We start from the raw sequence: 22497 nt of genomic DNA on the forward strand, positions 1-22497 counted from the left end.
AGAATGAGACATTGCGCCTGTTAGGCGATAATACAATTTTTTTTCCAACAGAGAAAATGCTGTTAACGGCAGGTAACATTTTACACCTGAGTATGGTGAGAGAATGTGAGTAAAGAGCCTTTTCCAAGGACTCAACTATGCACTGAGCGAGGCTCAAACCCAAGATCTTCCGATCCGAAAGCGAGTGTCATACCACAAGACCACATATTGCTCAAAGCTTAAACCATAGAGAGATAGTGATAGTGATAGTGATATGTAGTGAGTCAAGATAGAAAATGGAAAGAAAGAAAAGATTCCATCGATGACCCTGTTCTATGAAAAGTATTTTATTGGTTTGTTGTTGTTTTATTTGTTGGTTTTTTATTTTTTTTATTTTATTTTATTTTTGTTTGTTTGCTGAAATATTCATTTTTTGTTTATTCTCCTTTTGCAGGACGTTGTCAAGAACAAGCCCTGCTCCGTTTAAATCCCAATCAGTAGCAAATACAGAAGATCTCAACACTTACAAGTCATGGGCAGCTCCCAATCCTGCCAGAGTTTCCTTTGAAGTAAGAATTAAGATAGAGTAGTAGTTGTATTTTCAAGTCAGTATAAGTATAACTTCAAGCCCTGCATGATACGATTATTCCTCACTACAGTAGAGGGCCTACTCATCCACTTACAATTGATAACGTCATATTAAAGTCTCATTTTGATTTTTACTATTAATATTATTATTATTATTATTATTATTATTATTATTATTATTATTATTATTATTATTATTATTATTATTATTATTATTATTATTATTTTTATTATTGGTATTATCATCATCATTATTATTATTATTATTATTATTATTATTATTATTATTATTATTATTATTATTATTATTATTATTATTATTATTATTATTATTATTACAATCCACTAAGGATAATCGCAACACCTTGGGATCAGCAAAAATGCTGCGATTAACCGAAGTTGAGTTTCCTGTCCACTATTGCAACATTTTTGGAGATGCCATGTTTTTGGCAAGGTCTGTCTGAGTTGGTTTAGGAGATGAATTGAACTCATTGATGATTTGTTTTTCCTATGATGTGATATCATTCCTCTTGATAGGGGAAGCTATGGTTTCTCAGTCTTCGTGCTGTTTTTTTGGGTTTTTTTTCAAAGCTGCAGAATCTTTTGTCAATTTCAGGAAAAAGGATGGGACATTTGTAATTTTTTATAGCAATTTTAATTTGACCACAAATCAGTTTCATACCATGTATGTGTCAGTGCATGACATAAACAGTCGGAAGGTGAAAATTTTGGATTTGCATTTTTTGAATTTTCCGAAAGAATATGCTCCCCAGAATATTTTAAGCTTTATTTGAAGTGAATCGGGTGCTTTTTCATGAAGTTATGGTCAGATGTATGGGAAAGGTATCCAGCAACTTTTCTCAAATTTCATACTTTTTCAACTTGACTGGCTGTAAAAAATATTTCGAAGTGAAATTAAGGTATGATATTTCCCGAATGTGTACAAAAAGGGTTGATTTAATCATTAATGACAAGAACTCATTTTTTATAAAAATTGACCTTCTAACTAAACTTGGCAATATCTCAGTATCTCAGTTCAAGCCTTTTCACCATCCGACTGATTATGTCATTCACTGTAACATATGGTAAACTCAAACCGGTTGTTGTAATCACTGTTCTCTTAGTCCATCGAGACTGAACAATTTGATTGAAACAATCCAATCCAAAAATTAGTGGCGGCTTCTTGTGATGAAGATTGACGCAACTAGGTGTGGTATTGACGTAATATCTATCTATTGGTTTTACGCAACTAGGTGTGGTATTGACGTAATATCTATCTATTGGTTTTACGCAACTAGGTGTGGTATTGACGTAATATCTATCTATTGGTTTTAAACTGGTCGAGATAACTATAGAATTAGAATATTGTCAGGTTATTGGTTGCTCTGACATTTTCATGGATGCTGTTCCATACGTGAAGGGCACTGGGGAAGAACGACTGCATGTGCTCATTGATTCTAGAATATTGCAGTGCCTATGCCTTTTCTTTTCCTACATGGTTTTTCAATGTGTTAATAGGGATGATGGTGGTTCCCTGTCAGCCCTTGAACAACAAAAACCATATGTCAGCCCTGTAAAGATTTTGACAAGCTGAAGCAGCTTTGGTGCAAGCCTACATCTTATTCAGATTGGATTAACTTTCACTTTTCTGTTCTCAACATTTGTAAGAGTCAAAAGAGATTAGCCAATAGACAATAAGCTCTCACAAAACCCATTGGTCACAATGCACAGTTGTCAATCCCAAAACAAAGGGTATCAATCAGTCTCTCTTTACAACTGCCATCTTCTACGTTAGATTATGCCTAGCCCTCTCGCCTCCTATCTTATGGTCACAGATGACCGCATAAACCCATACTGCAAAGCCCCACCCTCTTTTGTCTCTAGTAGAGTGGTGATACACTAATGTAGCATAAAATTCCTCCCACTCTCGATTCTTCAACCTTTCATGATTTCGTCCGTAATAAAATTTAATAATGAGATTAGGTTTGATTGATTTCTTGAATTTTGCTACTTTTAGAGGTCGAAAGTTTGGAGCAATTAACCGAAGTTTGTTGCAATTAACCAGTGACTTTTATAAATTCCGTTTCTTGGGAAATGTTGCAATTAACCAAAAGTTGTGATTTGCCGAGTTGTGATTATCTGGAGTGGACTGTATTAATATTATCATTATTTATTAAGATTATTATTAATATTATTTTCCAGGAACAACCTGCTTCACGACCTATGTCCTCCCATTCCATGTTATCCGAAACGGACAGCGGTGGTTGGTTAGTGCCAGAAGACACAGAGGTTGCATCAGCTTTAGACTGGAACCAAAGTAAGCCTGGATAATATAGATTAGGTGCAAAACTAATAAATATAGCAGTTTTTGAAACTGAAAGATTGTTTAGTTAGAACTAATTAAATCTAATTATAGAAGCGAATGGTGATAAAACACTTTTATGTTATTACGGGACCTAAAAAAAGGAATATCGTATGTTTGTTTTGTTTGTTTCAATGTGTTTAATTTCATTTTCAACTTAATTAGGTCATTAAAGCACCCGTTTCTGGTTACTTTCATCTTAATGGTTGAAATAAAATGGTATATAATATTTCTCCATCTGACGGGATATTTTCTTTTCAACAGGAGTCAAGGGCGGCAAAAAACAAGATCCAAGATGTAAGTTTATATCAAAAATTATTTATTTTTTAAATAGTTTATATCATATAATATTCTTTATTTCATTTCTTTTGCGGAAACAATATATATATTTTTTTAATTGGACTATTTTTTGCTCACACCTACAGACTTTATTACTATTACTGGACCAATTTTGATCGATGATGGCTTGAAAGATCGGTCTTGGTCTAACTCAATTTCCAAAATAGTATAGTCTTTAAAATAAATAAGCGTCTTTGCCTAATAAACCTTAATATTTTTATTTGTCCATGTTTCCAAAATAGTATAGTCATTAAAATAAATAAGCGTCTGTGCCTAATATTATAGACAAATTGATATCAGTGGTTTACAAGATAGCATTCGTGATGTCATAAATGAGGTTAATAATATAAACGACTTCAACAAAGTATTGCGATCTATTATTGACCGTGAGGCACCGCCACAACGTCGGGTCGTATCGAATCGACCACACTCGCGATGGTTCAATTCCAAGATAAAGGAATTAAAGAGAAAAAAGAGACAGGCTGAAAGGAAATGGCGAAAGAGTGGCCTAACGGTATTTAAGGATATATACAGAGCAGCTAAGTCGGCTCTTTATAACGCCATCACATGCGCAAAAAAGGCCCACTACAACGAAAAATTTCAAAGCATTACATCTTGCAAAGAACTGTTTTCCACCGCAAACGACCTTCTTGGCAGTAAGAAATCCACACCCCTTCCAGCGTCTAGAAATAACACCGAACTAGCTCAAAATTTTGCCAACTATTTCCACGACAAGATAAAATCCATTAGGGAAAACTTAGACAATACATCATCATCATCGTCACCGAGCTTTGGACCATTCCATGGAACGCCACTACATGTTTTCGATCCAGCCACTGAAGATGAAGTGAAGTCAGCCATTTTAGATAGCCCATCAAAATATTGTGACTTAGTAGACCCCATCCCAACTAGTATTCTTAAGACTTGTATTGAAGAACTGTTACCAACAATAACTGAACTTATAAATAATTCGTTGGTCTCAGGTAGTGTCCCCGACTCGTTTAAACGTGCCATTGTTAAACCACTATTAAAGAAGTCCGATCTAAATGTAAACGAACTGAAAAATTACAGACCTGTCTCCAACCTTCCATATCTATCCAAAGTGCTTGAACACATTGTGTTAAAAAGACTTTTGTATCATATCCATCTAAATAATTTAAGTGAAAATTTCCAATCTGCCTATAAATCACATCATAGCACTGAAACTGCCCTTTTAAAAGTATGCACTGATATTCTTAATAGTATTGACAAAAATCATGTCTGTTTATTGACTATGTTGGACCTTTCGGCTGCATTTGACACCATTGATCACGAGATACTTATTAAACGATTATAAATTACTTTTGGAATAAGAGACACTGCGCTTAGTTGGTTTAAATCATACCTAACATCAAGATCTGATCGATGGCGCAGTATCAGAAACATTTCCTCTAAATTACGGCGTTCCGCAGGGGTCTGTCCTTGGTCCTGTTATTTTTACTCTTTATACTCAACCTCTTTCGGATATTTTTGTTAAAAATAAATTAATGTATCATTTCTATGCTGATGACACTCAGATCTATGTAAGCGATATCCCTAGTAATATCCCATCATTGATTACCCGTGTTGAAGACTGTATTAGAGATGTTAAATGCTGGATGGAAATTAACAAGTTAAAGCTGAATAATGAAAAGACATAGGTGATGGTGTGTGGTAGAAAAAGTGTTTTGAAAGATGATTTTCTGAAGTTTACTCTAAATATAAATGGGTGCACAATTAACCTCTCAACGTGTGTGAAAAACCTCGGGGTAATGCTAGATCAACATATGACTATGCAGGCACAGTTTGATTCTCTATGTAGAAGTTTGACAATAAGATTAAAAAGAATTGCTTCAGTTAGACCTTTCCTAACAAGAGAAGTAACATGCAAACTAATAACATCTTTCATACTATCTAAAATAGATTACTGTAATTCGTTAATCTCGAATGTAAGCAACGATAAAATATCACGCCTTCAAAGTATCCAGAATGCGGCTGCTAAATTGATTTTAAGAAAGAAGATAACATCCTACTCGTTGCCACATGTGTATGAGCTGCATTGGTTACCAGTTAAAGTGAGAATCGAATTCAAACAAGCACTATTGTGCTTTAAGTGCCTTAATGATCAAGCACCATTGTATATTACTGAATTTTTAGAAACTTATAAGCCAACGAGGAGTCTATGTTCTGCACTAGATTCTACAAAATTAATTGTTACAAATAAATATAAATATAAATTTTACGGCGGCAGATCGTTCAGTCACGTCGGACCTTCCATCTGGAACTCTCTTCCTAAAAGAATAAGAGAAGCGCAGTCCTTATCAATATTTAAATCAAAGTTAAAACACCATCTCTTTGTTAAAACACATCTTGATAAATGCATCTTTGTAATTTGACCCCAATATGAATGTTAATTTAGTTTATCTTATTATATCATTATTTTATATTATTTCCGTATTTGACATAGCATGTGGATGTATTATAACATATCTTGTATTAATGACTTTATGTTTAGTTATTACATTGTTGTATAATGATAATATTATGTTGATGTAGTTTGTATAATGTTTCATTTGTATAATAATGTCACTGTATTATTGTTTCGCGCATTGAGCATCACCCAGTGATGAAAATGCGCGTTATAAATGTCATGTATTATTATTATTATTTAATAATCCTTAATATTTTTATTTGTCTATGTTTCCAAAATAGTATAGTCATTAAAATAAATAAACGTCTGTGCCTAATAATTCTTAATATTTTTATTTGTCTATGTTTCCAAAATAGTATAGTCATTAAAATAAATAAACGTCTGTGCCTAATAATTCTTAATATTTTTATTTGTCTATGTTTCCAAAATAGTATAGTCATTAAAATAAATAAACGTCTGTGCCTAATAATTCTTAATATTTTTATTTGTCTATGTTTCCAAAATAGTATAGTCATTAAAATAAATAAACGTCTGTGCCTAATAATTCTTAATATTTTTATTTGTCTATGTTTCCAAAATAGTATAGTCATTAAAATAAATAAGCGTCTGTGCCTAATAATTCTTAATATTTTTATTTGTCTATGTTTCCAAAATAGTATAGTCATTAAAATAAATAAACGTCTGTGCCTAATAATTCTTAATATTTTTATTTGTCTTTTGTTTCCAAATAGTATAGTCATTAAAATAAATAACGTCTGTGCCTAATAATTCTTAATATTTTTATTTGTCTATGTTTCCAAAATAGTATAGTCTTAAATAAATAACGTCTGTGCCTAATAATTCTTAATATTTTTATTTGTCTATGTTTCCAAAATAGTATAGTCATTTAAAATAATATAACGTCTGTGCCTAATAATTCTTAATATTTTTATTTGTCTATGTTTCCAAAATAGTATAGTCATTTAAAATAAATAAACGTCTGTGCCTAATAATTCTTAATATTTTTATTTGTCTATGTTTCCAAAATAGTATAGTCATTAAAATAATAAACGTCTGTGCCTAATAATTCTTAATATTTTTATTTGTCTATGTTTCCAAAATAGTATAGTCATTAAAATAAATAAACGTCTGTGCCTAATAATTCTTAATATTTTTATTTGTCTATGTTTCCAAAATAGTATAGTCATTAAAATAAATAAACGTCTGTGCCTAATAATTCTTAATATTTTTATTTGTCTATGTTTCCAAAATAGTATAGTCATTAAAATAAATAAACGTCTGTGCCTAATAATTCTTATATTTTTATTTGTCTATGTTTCCAAAATAGTATAGTCATTAAAATAAATATAACGTCTGTGCCTAATAATTCTTAATATTTTTATTTGTCTATGTTTCCAAAATAGTATAGTCATTAAAAATAATAAACGTCTGTGCCTAATAATTCTTAATATTTTTATTTGTCTATGTTTCCAAAATAGTATAGTCATTAAAATAAATAAGCGTCTGTGCCTAATAATTCTTAATTATTTTTATTTGTCTATGTTTCCAAAATAGTATAGTCATTAAAATAAATAAACGTCTGTGCCTAAATAATTCTTAATATTTTTTATTTGTCTATGTTTCCAAAATAGTATAGTCATTAAAATAAATAAACGTCTGTGCCTAATAATTTTTATTTTTTTGTCTTGTTCCAAAATGTAGTCTAATATAAGTCTGGCCAAACTATATTTTATTGTCTGTTCCAATAGTTAGCTAATAAATAGTCTGTGCCAATCTATTTTATGTCAGTTTCAATGTATAGCTTAAAAAAATATCGGCAAATATTTTTATTTGTCAGTTCCAAAGTAGTCTAAAAAATCTGTCCTATAATCTTATATTTTTGTCTTTCCAATATATATCTTAAAATAACTCTTGCCTATACTATATTTTTTGTATGTTCCAAAATATATCTAAAATAGCTCTGTGCCTAATACTTATTTTTTTGTCAGTTCAAATAGTAGTCTAAATAAATCGCCTATATTTAATTTTTTTTGCTTGTTCCAAAATATAATAAATAAATCTGGTAAAATCTTATTTTATTTGCATGTTTCCAAAATAGTAGTCTTAAATAATACGTCTGTGCCTAATAATCTTAAATTTTTGTCTATGTTCAAAATAGTATAGTCTTAAAATAAATAACGTCTGTGCCTATAATTCTTAATATTTTTATTTGTCTATGTTTCCAAAATATATTAAAATAAATAAACGTCTGTGCCTAATATTCTTAATATTTATTTGTCTATGTTTCCAATGTATAGTCTAAAATAAATAACGTCTGTGCCTAATAATTCTTATATTTTTTTGTCTATGTTTCAATAGTATGTCATAAAAAATAAGTCTGTGCCTATAATCTTATATTTTTATTTGTCATGTTTCCAATAGTATATCATTAAAATAAAACGTCTGTGCCTATAATTCTTAATTTTATTTGCTAGTTCCAAAATAGTTAGTCTAAATAAATAACGTCTGTGCTAATATCTTATATTTTTATTGCTAGTTCCAAAAAGTAAGCTAAAATAAATAACGTCTGGCCTAAATTCTTATATTTTTATGTCTATGTTTCCAAAAAGTATAGTCTTAAAATAAATAACGTCGTGCTAATAATTCTTAATATTTTATTTGTCATGTTTCCAAAATGTATGTCATTAAAATAAATAAACGTTGTGCCTAAAATTCTAATATTTATTTGTCTATGTTTCCAAAATAGTATGTCATTAATAATAAACGTCTGTGCTAATATTTTAATATTTTATTTGTCTATGTTTCCAAAATAGTAGTATTAAAAATAAAGTCGTGCAATATTCTAATTTATTGTCTATGTTCAAAGTATACATAATATAACGTCTGTGCTATAATTCTTAATATTTTATTTGTCTATGTTCCAAAATAGTAAGCTTAAATAATAAACGTCTGTGCTAATAATCTTATATTTTTATTGTCTATGTTTCCAAATAGTTAGTCATTAAAATAAATAAACGTCTGTGCCTATAATATATTTATTAATTATTTTAATAGTGTCTATAATATTTATATTTTTTATAAAATAGTTTAAAATTTTCTTAATTTATTGTCAATTTTAAATATTAATCTATATTTATTATTTAAATATAAATATAAAGTCTGAATAATTTAATATTTTTATTTGTCCATTTATATATAAAATAAATAAATATTATAAATAATTCTTAATATTTTTTTTATGTTTCCAAAATAGTATAGTCTTAATAATAATCTGTCTAAATAACTTATATTTTTATTTTCATTTTCCAAAATATAGTCTCTAAAATAAATAAGTCTGTCCTAATAATTTAATATTTATTTTTCTGTTTCCAATAATATCTTTAAAAATAAATGTGCCTAAATAATCTTAATATTTTTTTTGTCATTTCAAATATAGTTTAAAAAATAATGCTCTGTGCCTAATAAATTTTATTTTTATTTTCATTTTCCAAATAGTATAGTCTTAAAATAAATAAGCGTTGGCCTAATAATTTAATATTTTTATTTGTCATGTTTCCAAATATATCTTTAAAATAAATAACTGTGCCTATAACTAATATTTTTATTTTCTTTTCAAATATATAGTTTTAAAAAAATAACGTCTGTGCCTAATAAATTTATATTTTTATTTGTTTGTTCCAAAATAGTATAGTCTTAAAAAAATACGTCTGTGCCTAATAATCTTAATATTTTTATTTGTCTTTTCCAAAATAGTATTTTAAAATAAATAGCGTCTGTGCCTAATAATTCTTAATATTTTTATTTGTCATGTTCCAAAATAGTATAGTCATTAAAATAAATAAGTCTGTGCTAATAATATTATTTTTTTTGTCTGTAAAATTATATTTTTATATTTAAATTTGTTAAATAAATAAGCTTTTTTGCCTATATTCCTAATATTTTATCTTAAAATTCAAATAGTATATTTAAAAAATTATTGTCCTAATTTTTCTTTTTATTTGTCTTGTTTCCAAAATATAGTCTTAAATAAATAAACTCTTAATATTTTTAATTTTTTTTTCAAATTATATATTTTAAAAAATAAGTTGGCCTAAAATACTTAACTTTTTATTTCATTTTCAAAATAGTTAGTCTTAAATAATAAGTTATCTTAAATAATTAATATTTTATTTTCATGTTTCCAAAATATAGTCTTTAAAAATAAAAGTGCTTCCTAAATAATTCTTAATTTTTATTTGTTATTTTTAAAATATATCTTAAAATAAATGTCTTAAAATAATGTCTTTACTAATAATTCTTAATATTTTTATTTGTCTATTTTCCAAAATAGTATGTTTAAAAAAATAAAGTATTGTGCCTAATAATTCTTAATATTTTTTTTGTTATGTTTCCAAAATAGTATAGTCATTAAAATAAATAACTCGTGCCTAATAATTTAATATTTTTATTTTCTATGTTTCCAAAATAGTATAGTCATTAAAATAAATAACGTCTGTCCCTAATAATCTTAATATTTTTATTTGTCTATGTTTCCAAAAAGTATATCATTAAAATAAATAAAGCTTGTGCTAATAATTCTTAATATTTTATTTTGTCTAATTTTCAAAATATAGTATTAATTAAATAAGTTTGCTAATATTCTTAATATTTTATTTGTCATAATTCAAATAGTATAGTCTAATTAAATAAAGTTTGCAATAATTCTTAATATTTTTTATTTGAATTTGTTTTCTAAATTTTTATTTAAATTAAATAAACGTCTGCTAAAATTATAATATTTTTATTTTCTAGTTCTAAAATATTAGTCATTAAAATAAATAAACGTCTCTAATAATATCTAATATTTTTATTATTTTCCAAAATAGTATATCATAAATAAAAAAACTCTGTCAATTAATTCTTAATATTTTTATTTGTCTATGTTTCCAAAATAGTATAGTCATTAAAATAAATAAGCGTCTGTGCCTAAATAATTCTTAATATTTTTATTTGTCTATGTTTCCAAAATAGTATAGTCATTAAAATAAATAAACGTCTGTGCCTAATAATTCTTAATATTTTTATTTGTCTATGTTTCCAAAATAGTATAGTCATTAAAATAAATAAACGTCTGTGCCTAATAATTCTTAATATTTTTATTTGTCTATGTTTCCAAAATAGTATAGTCATTAAAATAAATAAGCGTCTGTGCCTAATAATTCTTAATATTTTTATTTGTCTATGTTTCCAAAATAGTATAGTCATTAAAATAAATAAGCGTCTGTGCCTAATAATTCTTAATATTTTTATTTGTCTATGTTTCCAAAATAGTATAGTCATTAAAATAAATAAGCGTCTGTGCCTAATAATTCTTAATATTTTTATTTGTCCATGTTTCCAAAATAGTATAGTCTTTAAAATAAATAAGCGTCTGTGCCTAAATAAACCTTAATATTTTTATTTGTCCATGTTTCCAAAATAGTATAGTCTTTAAAATAAATAAGCGTCTGTGCCTAAATAATCCTTAATATTTTTATTTGTCCATGTTTCCAAAATAGTATAGTCTTTAAAATAAATAAGCGTCTGTGCCTAAATAAACCTTAATATTTTTATTTGTCCATGTTTCCAAAATAGTATAGTCTTTAAAATAAATAAGCCTCTGTGCCTAAATAATCCTTAATATTTTTATTTGTCCATGTTTCCAAAATAGTATAGTCTTTAAAATAAATAAGCGTCTGTGCCTAAATAAACCTTAATATTTTTATTTGTCTATGTTTCCAAAATAGTATAGTCATTAAAATAAATAAGCGTCTGTGCCTAATAATCCTTAATATTTTTATTTGTCTATGTTTCCAAAATAGTATAGTCATTAAAATAAATAAGCGTCTGTGCCTAAATAAACCTTAATATTTTTATTTGTCTATGTTTCCAAAATAGTATAGTCATTAAAATAAATAAGCGTCTGTGCCTAATAATTCTTAATATTTTATTTGTCTATGTTTCCAAAATAGTATAGTCATTAAAATAAATAAGCGTCTGTGCCTAATAATCCTTAATATTTTTATTTGTCTATGTTTCCAAAATAGTATAGTCATTAAAATAAATAAGCGTCTGTGCCTAAATAATTCTTAATATTTTTATTTGTCTATGTTTCCAAAATAGTATAGTCATTAAAATAAATAAGCGTCTGTGCCTAAATAATTCTTAATATTTTTATTTGTCTATGTTTCCAAAATAGTATAGTCATTAAAATAAATAAGCGTCTGTGCCTAATAATTCTTAATATTTTTATTTGTCCATGTTTCCAAAATAGTATAGTCATTAAAATAAATAAGCGTCTGTGCCTAATAATTCTTAATATTTTTATTTGTCTATGTTTCCAAAATAGTATAGTCATTAAAATAAATAAGCGTCTGTGCCTAATAATTCTTAATATTTTTATTTGTCTATGTTTCCAAAATAGTATAGTCATTAAAATAAATAAGCGTCTGTGCCTAATAATTCTTAATATTTTTATTTGTCTATGTTTCCAAAATAGTATAGTCATTAAAATAAATAAGCGTCTGTGCCTAATAATTCTTAATATTTTTATTTGTCTATGTTTCCAAAATAGTATAGTCATTAAAATAAATAAGCGTCTGTGCCTAATAATTCTTAATATTTTTATTTGTCTATGTTTCCAAAATAGTATAGTCATTAAAATAAATAAGCGTCTGTGCCTAATAATTCTTAATATTTTTATTTGTCTATGTTTCCAAAATAGTATAGTCATTAAAATAAATAAGCGTCTGTGCCTAATAATTCTTAATATTTTTATTTGTCTATGTTTCCAAAATAGTATAGTCATTAAAATAAATAAGCGTCTGTGCCTAATAATTCTTAATATTTTTATTTGTCTATGTTTCCAAAATAGTATAGTCATTAAAATAAATAAGCGTCTGTGCCTAATAATTCTTAATATTTTTATTTGTCTATGTTTCCAAAATAGTATAGTCATTAAAATAAATAAACGTCTGTGCCTAAATAATTCTTAATATTTTTATTTGTCTATGTTTCCAAAATAGTATAGTCATTAAAATAAATAAACGTCTGTGCCTAAATAATTCTTAATATTTTTATTCGGAGTGGCTATTCGTCAGTACTGACCCCCAGGCGCTGGCACCTGCGGGTCAGTACTGACGAACAGGCACCGGCGTCTGGGGGTCAGTACTGACTAATACTATTACTATTACTAGTACTGATGCCAATTGGTCAGTTATGACCTGGCCACGGGCGTTGACGGTACCAAAATTATGAAAAAATGCCATTTTTTAAAATAACTTGCTCTACGACAAATAAATCAGCATTTCCTGTCCCATACTAGTCGCAGGGAAGCCCTTGTTTTCACTAAATCTTTTTGTCGGTTTACGTGAGATTTGTTTAATAAATATATCAATTAATTAAACAAGTGAAATTGTCCAATCCTGAGAAAAAGACCAAATTTGGTGTTGAAACGCCAAACTGGAAGCCCTATATTTCTGTTCATCCAACGCGCATGCTCACTGCACTGATGCGTGGCGCTAGAACTGAAAGTGAAAGCTCTTTCATTGTCTCGTCTTTCTTCATTCCTGTCATTTGAAATTCGGCTTGCTCGCATCTTACTGAGACAGGAAAAGTAGAAAACGGTAAGGGCTGCCTGAAGCCGGTGATCGTAAAATACTAACGAAAGAGTGAAAATGAAAGGCTTCGTATGGGAACAAAACAGACAATGGACGTTTCGGGTACAAACCATTCATTAACACAATACACAAATAAACGTGGAAAACAAATAAAATATAATGAAAAATAACTTTGTCGTCTGTACTCAATGGTGGTTGAGGTTGCAGTATGAATGAAATGTCAGCGTGGGTAGAGGATAGGGTGCCCCAGGGGGGTGATCTGATTGATAAGAAAAGGTCAGCGTCAGGGAACAGAACCTTCCAGAAAATAATGGAAGATAAAAGACATATAAGTAGTAGTAGTAGTAGTAGTAGTAGTAATAGTTAGTAGTAGTAGTAGTAGTAGTAGTAGTAGTAGTAGTAGTAGTAGTAGTAGTAGTAGTAGTAGCAGTAGTAGTAGTAGCAGTAGTGGTAGTAGTAGTGAGTGGTAGTAGTAGTAATAGAATGGACAAAGTATTATAAAAGAATCGTAACAGGAAATATTAAAACACATTTTCCTCTATTTTTCTTTAAATAAAGCTATAACGAAAATATACGGGGAAAAAAACAAACAATAAAAACAAAATAACCCAAAGAAATAGAATGGACAACATAAAATAAAATAGAATCTTACGGTGGCTTGAAATAACGAGTCATATCGTTGCCCCAACGGCATCTAACGCGTTAGAAATCAAACTTATCTAGGTGACCAAGTGTTACTGTGTGCAATCGGATAAGTTGGCCTGAGAGCCTGGAATTTTAATTGTTTTTTTTTTTAATGGTATACTTTTGGAAGTGACGAATAAGTGCGAAGAGGTCTTTGCACTGACGAACAGGTCCGATGTTCGTCAGTGCTGATAAATGGTGGGCGGTGGCACAGACCGAAGAGAGGTTGTCTGTGGGCGGTGGCACCTGTTGTTCAATACTGACCAATAGACACCAGGTTATTGGTCAGTACTGACCTCCAGGCACTGGCGTCTGTTCGTCAGTACTGACCCGCATGTGCTAGCGCCTGGGAGTCAGTACTGACCAATAGCCCTAGCCATTTTTATTTGTCCATGTCAAACCCAATTCCATGATTTTAATTTTTTCACTTTGAATTTGCAATGTAAAGGGGTTGCCAGATTCATTTGTGCTTACCTACAGACTTAACCCTTTTATATCATTTGTGCGGCTATGTGGTCTTGTGGTTTAACACTCGCTTTTGGATCGGAAGGTCCTGGGTTCAAGCCTCACTTGGCGCATAGTTCAGTCCTTGGAAAAGGCTCTTTACTTCTCTCAATGTTCTCAGGTGTAAAATGAGTACCTGGCCGTTAAGAACGATGTCTCTGTTCGAAAAATAATTGTAATATCGCCTAACAGGCGTCATGTCCGGTCCTAAATGTTAAGTGTTGCTGTTGGCCAGGGACCATTGTAAAGTGCTTTGAGCACGTTTATTGGAAATTGCGCTATATAAATGCTCAATTTTTATATAAAAAAGCTCAATCATTTATGGCTCAAATGATTTTTCTCGATCTATCTCAATTTCCACGATAGTTACAATAACTAAAATAAATAAATGCATTAATGCAAAAGAATCAAACATCTTATTTACTCTCTGAACAGTCAATAAACGTCTTTACTCTTTACTTATTCATTATTTCCCCATATAAATCCATTCATCTTGTTTATTTTGTCCACAGCGTATTGAGAAGAAAGGACTAATGACCCAAGACTACACAAGAATGAATGCAGAGAATTTGATGAATATGACGCCACATTTCCACTACCGACATCACATCAATTAATTATTTATTATAATCTTCATAACTAGCAGTGATGGAGTCGAGTGTAAGCTTCAATTAACTGGAATTTACAAAAATAAATAGTGTCGTCGTCTTTGGTTTATCCTTTGTTCACAATATATTTTATCTTCAATTCATTTTTCATCTTTTCTGTTTAGAAATGGGAAACACAAAACGTTCAAAAGATTTGCTTTCTTGTTCATTTTATTTTATTTATTTGTTTGGGTTTTTTTTAATGTTTTATTTTGTTTTTTTGTTTAATGTTTAATTTTGGTGTTTTGTTGGGGTTTTTTTTGTTTGTTTTCTTTTTTTAAATTATGAATTTTTCTTCTGAGCCTTAGTAGCATGATTTCCATACACTACAGTCTGCCCCAGAGCTAGAGGTGCCTAAATGACCCAGTAAAATGGAGAGAAAAATAAAGTGAGTAGGTGTGACTCATATATAAAGGGAACAACACAAAAAACAGTGTTGTTCCCTTATACAGTAGAACATGAAAGTAACGTACTCGGAAATAGTGAGTAAAATCTAAATCCCCGTTTTTTTTACCTTATTTGAGTCAATAAAATTAGCATGACAGTAACGAGTATGGAAAAGAGGTCAACTCGGAAATAACGAGCATTTCCTGCCCCAGCCTAGGACTGCGAACGAAGTAAAGCAAAACAAGAGACAATGGCAATTTAAATATTTTTAGCCTAGCCTCTTTTCTTTTCTTATTTTTCGTTACGAGTAATATTACATAGTAGCCTAGTCTGTAGTAGTACATAATAGGCGAAACAAATTTGGGTGGGGGTTGGGTTTGTGTGCGTGTGTGTGTATTGGGGGTGGGGGTCAATTATTCACCCAATGTGGTGCCACGCGACGCGCGAGGTTAGCACATGTCAACATGCCTCACTTTGTAGCATCGGTCAGCGAGTAGCATCGTTAATGAACGACACGATCAGCGAGAGAGCGGAGTGTGGAACCATTATTTCAAATGGTCAGTGATTGAGTGATGCGCTTGCTTACCTCATCAAACATGCCGAGTGCATACAAACACTCACGCACACACACACACACACACACACACACACACACTTCTATGTCCTTGTTTTTTTTTTCTAGTCATGATTTTACTTGAAAAAAAAAACAAAAACACAAAAAACAACAAAAAACCAAGCATTCTGCCACTTCTGTTAAGAAATTGAAATAGGGGCAACGGCTTTTACTCGAATTACACACTGAGAGAATAACTAGCAATATTATAATTATAACCTTTCCTAGCAACTCGGGAATAGCGAGAACTCGGAAATAGCGAGTAATCAGGAGTGGACCCGTCGAACTCGCTATTTCCGAGTTCTACTGTATATGAGTCACATCTACTCACTTGATTTTTCTCTCCAGTCTGCTCCAGAGAACTTTAACTTTAATGATTTTAAAGACAATAAATATTTCAGATAAACACTGACACAGTCCCGATTTTTATTTTTAAAATAATTTTTGTTTCCTTTAAGTTTTGGATCAAATCATTTTTATTTTTAGCAGATGGTCGTGTATCAATTTTGTGCTGATACAACACGTTGCAATAATTTATGTTTGATGATTTTTTATTTGGTTTGTGACCCATCATCTCAGTCTGACATCAGTCAAGGTGAACCAAATAAAGATGTGTCTGTTTTGTTTTGTTGCAAAGGGGTTGCCAGATACATTTGCGCTCACCTACAGACTTGACCCTTTTAAAATAAAAGTGACAGCCGACAAAATTGTCTGAAAATTGTTCACAGAATGAATGTATGGCACCTGTGTTTTAATTTGATTTGCCTATTCTATATGCTTATAATAAAGTGAAAAAAAAAACAAACAGGTGACAATGCTCCTTTGTCTTACTTTTTCTGTGGTGTTTTTAACTCACTCAATCCGAGAGATTTTTGCTACTTTTCAAAATGGGAAAAAATGTTTTAAAAATGAATATGTACATAGTTTTATTCAACTATCATTAACTTAAAAAATTTAAAATATTAGCTGTGATACCACGCCTATAACTTGTCTCAGAAAAATGTCATAAAAAAGGCATGGGTGAAAGTAACCAGGTAAACTACGGAAAAGTCGGTGTTAGGGTTGAGTGAGTTAACTTCAGATCTACAACTTTTCCTCTATCATCTTTCTTTTTACTGCTTTGAATGATAATAGTGTTGCAAGCTCCTAAAAACCCAAAAAGCTTAACTAAACAAGACATTAGCATATCTCTCAAAGATTTCAACAGATCTCAAAGCCAATTTTAAACAGAGGCTCAGAAAAATGGAACAGAGATCAAAAGATCAATGAACTTATATAATCCCCCCCACGCCTTTCCTCTCATCTACTCTCTCTCTGTTGTGTTCTGTCTTTTAGGTGTTTACGCGCTTCGACACTTTAGGTCATTAGCGCCCGTTCTGTCTTTCATCAATCTTATCGCCCCGAGGCAACACTGATCAAAACTTACTGTTGTATTAAAACTTATAAATCATATTTACTGTCTTTTATTAAAAACTATTTATTCATTTTCATGCAGTTTCATTCTTCAATACATTTAAATTTAGACGTATTCTGAACTGGGAAGAACTTTCAATTTGTTTTTGTATTGTTTTGACTGTGAAATTACACTTTGTACATATCAATAAATGTTTAAATTTAAGGTATCAGTTAATTTCTGCATGAGGGTTTTTCATCCTCTCAAAGGAATAAGTGAGTAAGATATATCGTCAATCAGTTTTTTGTTACTTGTCTCTTGTTTTTTAGTCCCGAGTTGTCTGGGCATCACTTTTATTTTGTTTTTATTGTTTTGTTTACATTTTACGACTCCAGATACTTCCGCATACTTTCGTATTAAAATTTTATACATTATTATTACGGTTCTGGGATTTATGCCCTCGTAACTTTGTCCTCTTTTTGCCAGTCGATCCGGTTTCGTCCAGGTACCAAATGACTAGTACCTAGAAATACAACTTTCTTTTTATTAATAAATATTTAATTTGCCTCAAATACTTATGATCTTGATCGTGCAATAAAATTCTGAGTCACCTAATAGACAAATGTAGTCAGACAAGACAAGAATTTAATTTTAATTAATCATTCCATACAAACGGAGAATTTAGGATTGCTTATTCATTAAGATCGAACATTTCTATGCTGGCAAGTGACCTGTTGCCTTCCTGAAGAATAGCAAAGTACCTGCAGTCTGGCTCATTGAACATCGTAAATATGTAGTTAGGTTTTAGTTGTAATTATAAACTTAATGATACTGAAGTATTGCAATAGGGTCAGTTGTCATTTTTAGGATGTATAATGGTCAAATTATTTTCGCTAAAAAATGGCATAGTGGGTCCTTGGCCTGGAAGGTTATCCTAATAGACTACTTATGTCTGCGATTTCTTTTTAATCCACTAATGGTGGTGCCATTTTGGTGCTTGCAAAATTTCTTGTGTACCTTGATCCGAATGAGCTGCTATGTTGTGTGGTTGTCTGTCAGCGATTGACCTTAGTACATCTGGATGTCCATTTTTCCCTGAGATGGAGGTGGCTCACTGCCTCTTGCATAAAGTGTCAACTGGGAAGTGCGATAGCCGATGCAGCGCAGTCCCGATGATGAATTGGTTCCAGGCATTAATTGGTATTGCAGAGCCGATTACAAGAAGAGATCGTTCCAAGTTGGATCGAAAAGTGTTCGTATATCCTTCTCACCCCCCATTTCAAAAAATTTTTTCATAATATTTTTATTAATTTTATCAAACAGTGTTCATTTGGACTTAATTTTTAGAAATTAGTTGAAGCCAATTTTTTAAATTTCATTGTTTTTTGTCGGGTTAATGCGACCAAAGATTTCTATGTTGTTAGCATAAACAATATATAATAATGATATCCATTTTGTTGATACGTTTAGTGTAAATGTTGATCTGAAAGATTTTTAAATTTCTTACAGCAAACTAATATAAATTTTTGTAGTTGTTTTTGTTGTTTTAGATTTTGCTTTTGTCAGCACTCACAATACTAACGTTAATTGTTTTTAAAAAGTTTAAACGCCAAATTGTTATGTTCTCCTTGATGATGATGTCTTGATGATTCAGCTTTTTTTAAAGCGCATTGAGGTTTCGACGAAAGGCGCTAAAGAAATATGCTTATTATTATTATTATTATTATTATTATTATTATTATAGTACCAAGTCTGTGCCAGACATCGGTGATCATGGTATGCCATTCATCTCTCTGATCAGATAAACTCAAAAATTATTATTATTATGTGATGGAAATACTTTCAAAACAATGTTAAATATTGCCCATTACAATACTGTTAAAACAAGCCCAGAATTGCGTTTAGTTTTCAGACCTGTCGATATATGTGCTTGGAGCCAAAGGCCCTTTTCGGTGCCTGAAGAAATAAAAAAGGTAGTCCATCAGAGCCATAAGGCTCATGAAATGGAGTTTATCCTAGTTTCCACAGCATTAACGCTTACAATTTGAAAAAAAACTTAATGACAAAACTAGAAAGTACTTTGCAATAGACCAGTGTCCTATCCAAAGGATAGCAAACAATTGGCATTGTCCATTTCACGCTAAACAAACGGGGATAAACTTCGGCTCCATGGGCCGAAAGGCTCTGAAGGAATAAAAGTAGATTCACATTTTCTCATTTTGACTCTTTGTAAAAGGAGTACAGCGGTGCCAGATTCAACAAAGTTACATTCAACAAGTTGTAGTAAGCCTTGCAGTCCGAATGAGGCTTGCTGAGAATTGTGTGATTCAGTCATAGTCAATGAGTATAGCTGCTTTCTCCATCCATGTTGTTGTTTCCATCGTTCACAGTCGTGGGCCAGAGTTTTGAGGCTGTCAAGATCTTGTTGTGACTTTAGTATGGAGGGCACTACGACATTTCTTAGTTCTTCAGGGATTAATTCGGCCTCATCTAAATCCAGAAATTTCTGATATGTAGAGAGATCCTGGTTCAACGAGTAGCTGGATTCAACAAGTGATTCATAAATCCACTTCTTAACCCTATATTTTCCTAGTTAAAAATCACAATCAATGCATTTCTTAGCTTGTAAAGTTGTATTCAACTGGGTCATTTGAGCCAGAGCAATACAAGCCACTAAGTGATGCGAAACTCAGTTCCAGTTAAATTCCATTGTTTTTGCTCGTTAAATCACAAATGAACATTTCTTGTTGCCTTGGAAAAACAGCTAATACTAATAGATTGAGTGGTCCATTATCTTTGAAACCTTTCAGTGGAAAATATTAAACACCTAAAAAAGAAAAAAATGCCCAACAGAAAAAAAAAAAAAAAAACTGAGCAGGACAAACAAATCATAAGATTGGCAGTGCTGTCAAGTGTGTCTGATTGTTTTTAGGTGTTTAACGGCGCTTTCATTAGTGGGGACGTGTACATAGTTTGAGATCACCTAAATGCCTCATCCCGACACTAGTACACGTCCCCACTAAGGAATACACTCAAATGTTTACAAATCATAATAATATATATATAATATATAATAATAATAATATATATATATATTATATATATATATATATATATATATATATATATATATATATATATATATATATATATATATATATATATATTATATATATATATATATATATATAAATATATAACAAAAATAATACACTGCATAACAGAGATGATATACAAGACAAAAAATATCATCTCCCACAACTAGCTATACATTTGACTGCTTTCCTCCCAGCCAGGATATCCGGCCAAGGCCAGGACAAAGCCAAGTAATCTTATTCAAGACAAAGACAAAGCATGTTGGAAAACATATAGGGGATAGAAGACATGGTAAGTGCCTCCCTGTCCACTATGAGAGGTCAGGAACCCCACCCAGAAAGAGGAATGGTAAAAATAGGAAACTGATGTAGCTTCCAAGTGCTTATTATCATTGTACTTGTACATAGTCCCATCCAGGCACAAGCGCAAGATCCCATTTAGAACACATTCAAATGCTTACATAATGCATTCAAAAGAACAAACATAATACATAAGGTGTTTACAAGGAAAAAATATCGACTCCTAAAACTACAACTATACATTTGACTGTTCCCTCCCAGCTAGGACTCCGGCCATGGCCAGGACAAAACCAAGTAATCTCATTCCAAGACAAAGACAAAAAGCATGTTGGAAAACAGATAAAGGGTTATATAAGACCGTAAGTGACCTCCCTGCCCACGATGGGCGGTCAGGAACCCCATCCAGATAATAAGAAATTGACAGTGACAGCACCTTGCCTTTAGTTTGAGGCAATATATTTCTATCTATATGCTCAGTATTGCCCTTTTAAAATGCTCTGAGTTCATTTAGTGGATGTTAAGATTTTATAAACTTTTTTTCATGGTATATGGAATGGCAATGTAAAAAAAAAAAAAGAAAAATAGCTGAATTCCACAGGTTTACAATGTTAAGCACTTCAAAATGCTTTACGGGACAGTGTATTTCCATTTCCTTCTTTTGTGCTAATACTAATACATTAGCACGGTTGGTTTCCTCACACACAGTTTCCTCGAACTCATTTGAATGTTCCGATTTTTTTCCTTTTTATTCTTTGTTATCCTTCCTTGAACATGGTTTCCTCGAACTAATTTCACCCAGCCAAGTTAAAAAAAAATAATTTATTAAGTCATTTTTTTTCAAATTGCGCCCAGTGATTTCAACCACTGGTGACTCACTGTCATATTGATTGTTACTTATGTGTGTATCGATCTACATTGCATGCATGTGTATGCAGTATAATACATATGCAGACACACACTCCATCGTTTCACAAAGACACCCCTCTGTTTAATTCTTATCGCTTCGCATAGTTCCAATTTCAATGGCACGCACCATGATGCGCTGATGGCTACGGTGGTAAATGAATGTTGTGATAAAGTGATTTCTCTCGCCCTTTCCCATTTCCATTTTCCCTAGTATGGAGTGTGTACCTGTGATAGGGTGGTCTTTTGATTTTGACTTTATTTCATCTAAAATTTATTTGTTAAATTTAAAAGATTACACAACAAATGTCAATTCAATAAACAAACAAGACTGAATGTTTCAACAAGAATAAATTAAATACATGAGAAAATGAATTGTCAAATAAAAGGCGAGAAAGCTGCTGTCACCACAGTAAAGATTGTTCACAATTATCTTATTAAATTTTTATTTTAATAAGAACTGAATTCATCTCACTCCAGTTACATATATTTCGGTAGGCTTAGAAAAACTTTACCTCCTAATGATAATGATAGATCATCTTTCCTTTAACCTTCGCAGTATGTCGTGGGTCGAAAACGACCCAGAGGCTTTAAAAATTGCTTTAGTTTTGCCATGA

At 30.6% G+C, this 22497-nt stretch overlaps 1 protein-coding gene across 10 annotated transcripts in view; it reads left to right on the top strand.

Moving 5' to 3' along the window:
* Positions 1 to 17001, top strand: part of LOC144979657 (uncharacterized protein C8orf34 homolog) — a 59006-nt gene extending 42005 nt beyond the window's left edge. For 5 of the 10 annotated variants that reach the window (XM_078926492.1, XM_078926493.1, XM_078926494.1 and 2 more), the window contains 4 exons: positions 434 to 548; positions 2770 to 2884; positions 3194 to 3226; positions 15055 to 15255. In XM_078926492.1, the coding sequence (XP_078782618.1) occupies positions 434 to 548; positions 2770 to 2884; positions 3194 to 3226; positions 15055 to 15062 (271 nt within the window). In that variant the 3' untranslated portion in view covers positions 15063 to 15255. Of the gene's footprint in view, positions 1 to 433; positions 549 to 2769; positions 2885 to 3193; positions 3227 to 15054 lie in introns of all 10 variants that reach the window. The other 5 variants (XR_013646751.1, XR_013646752.1, XM_078926487.1 and 2 more) reach the window with 3 other exon arrangements.
* Positions 17002 to 22497: the final 5496 nt, after the last annotated feature.

The sequence above is a fragment of the Berghia stephanieae genome, chromosome 9, assembly GCF_034508935.2.
Source record: "Berghia stephanieae isolate SIO BIC M18660-M18661 chromosome 9, UCSD_Bste_1.3, whole genome shotgun sequence".
Taxonomy (NCBI): Eukaryota; Metazoa; Mollusca; class Gastropoda; order Nudibranchia; family Aeolidiidae; genus Berghia; species Berghia stephanieae.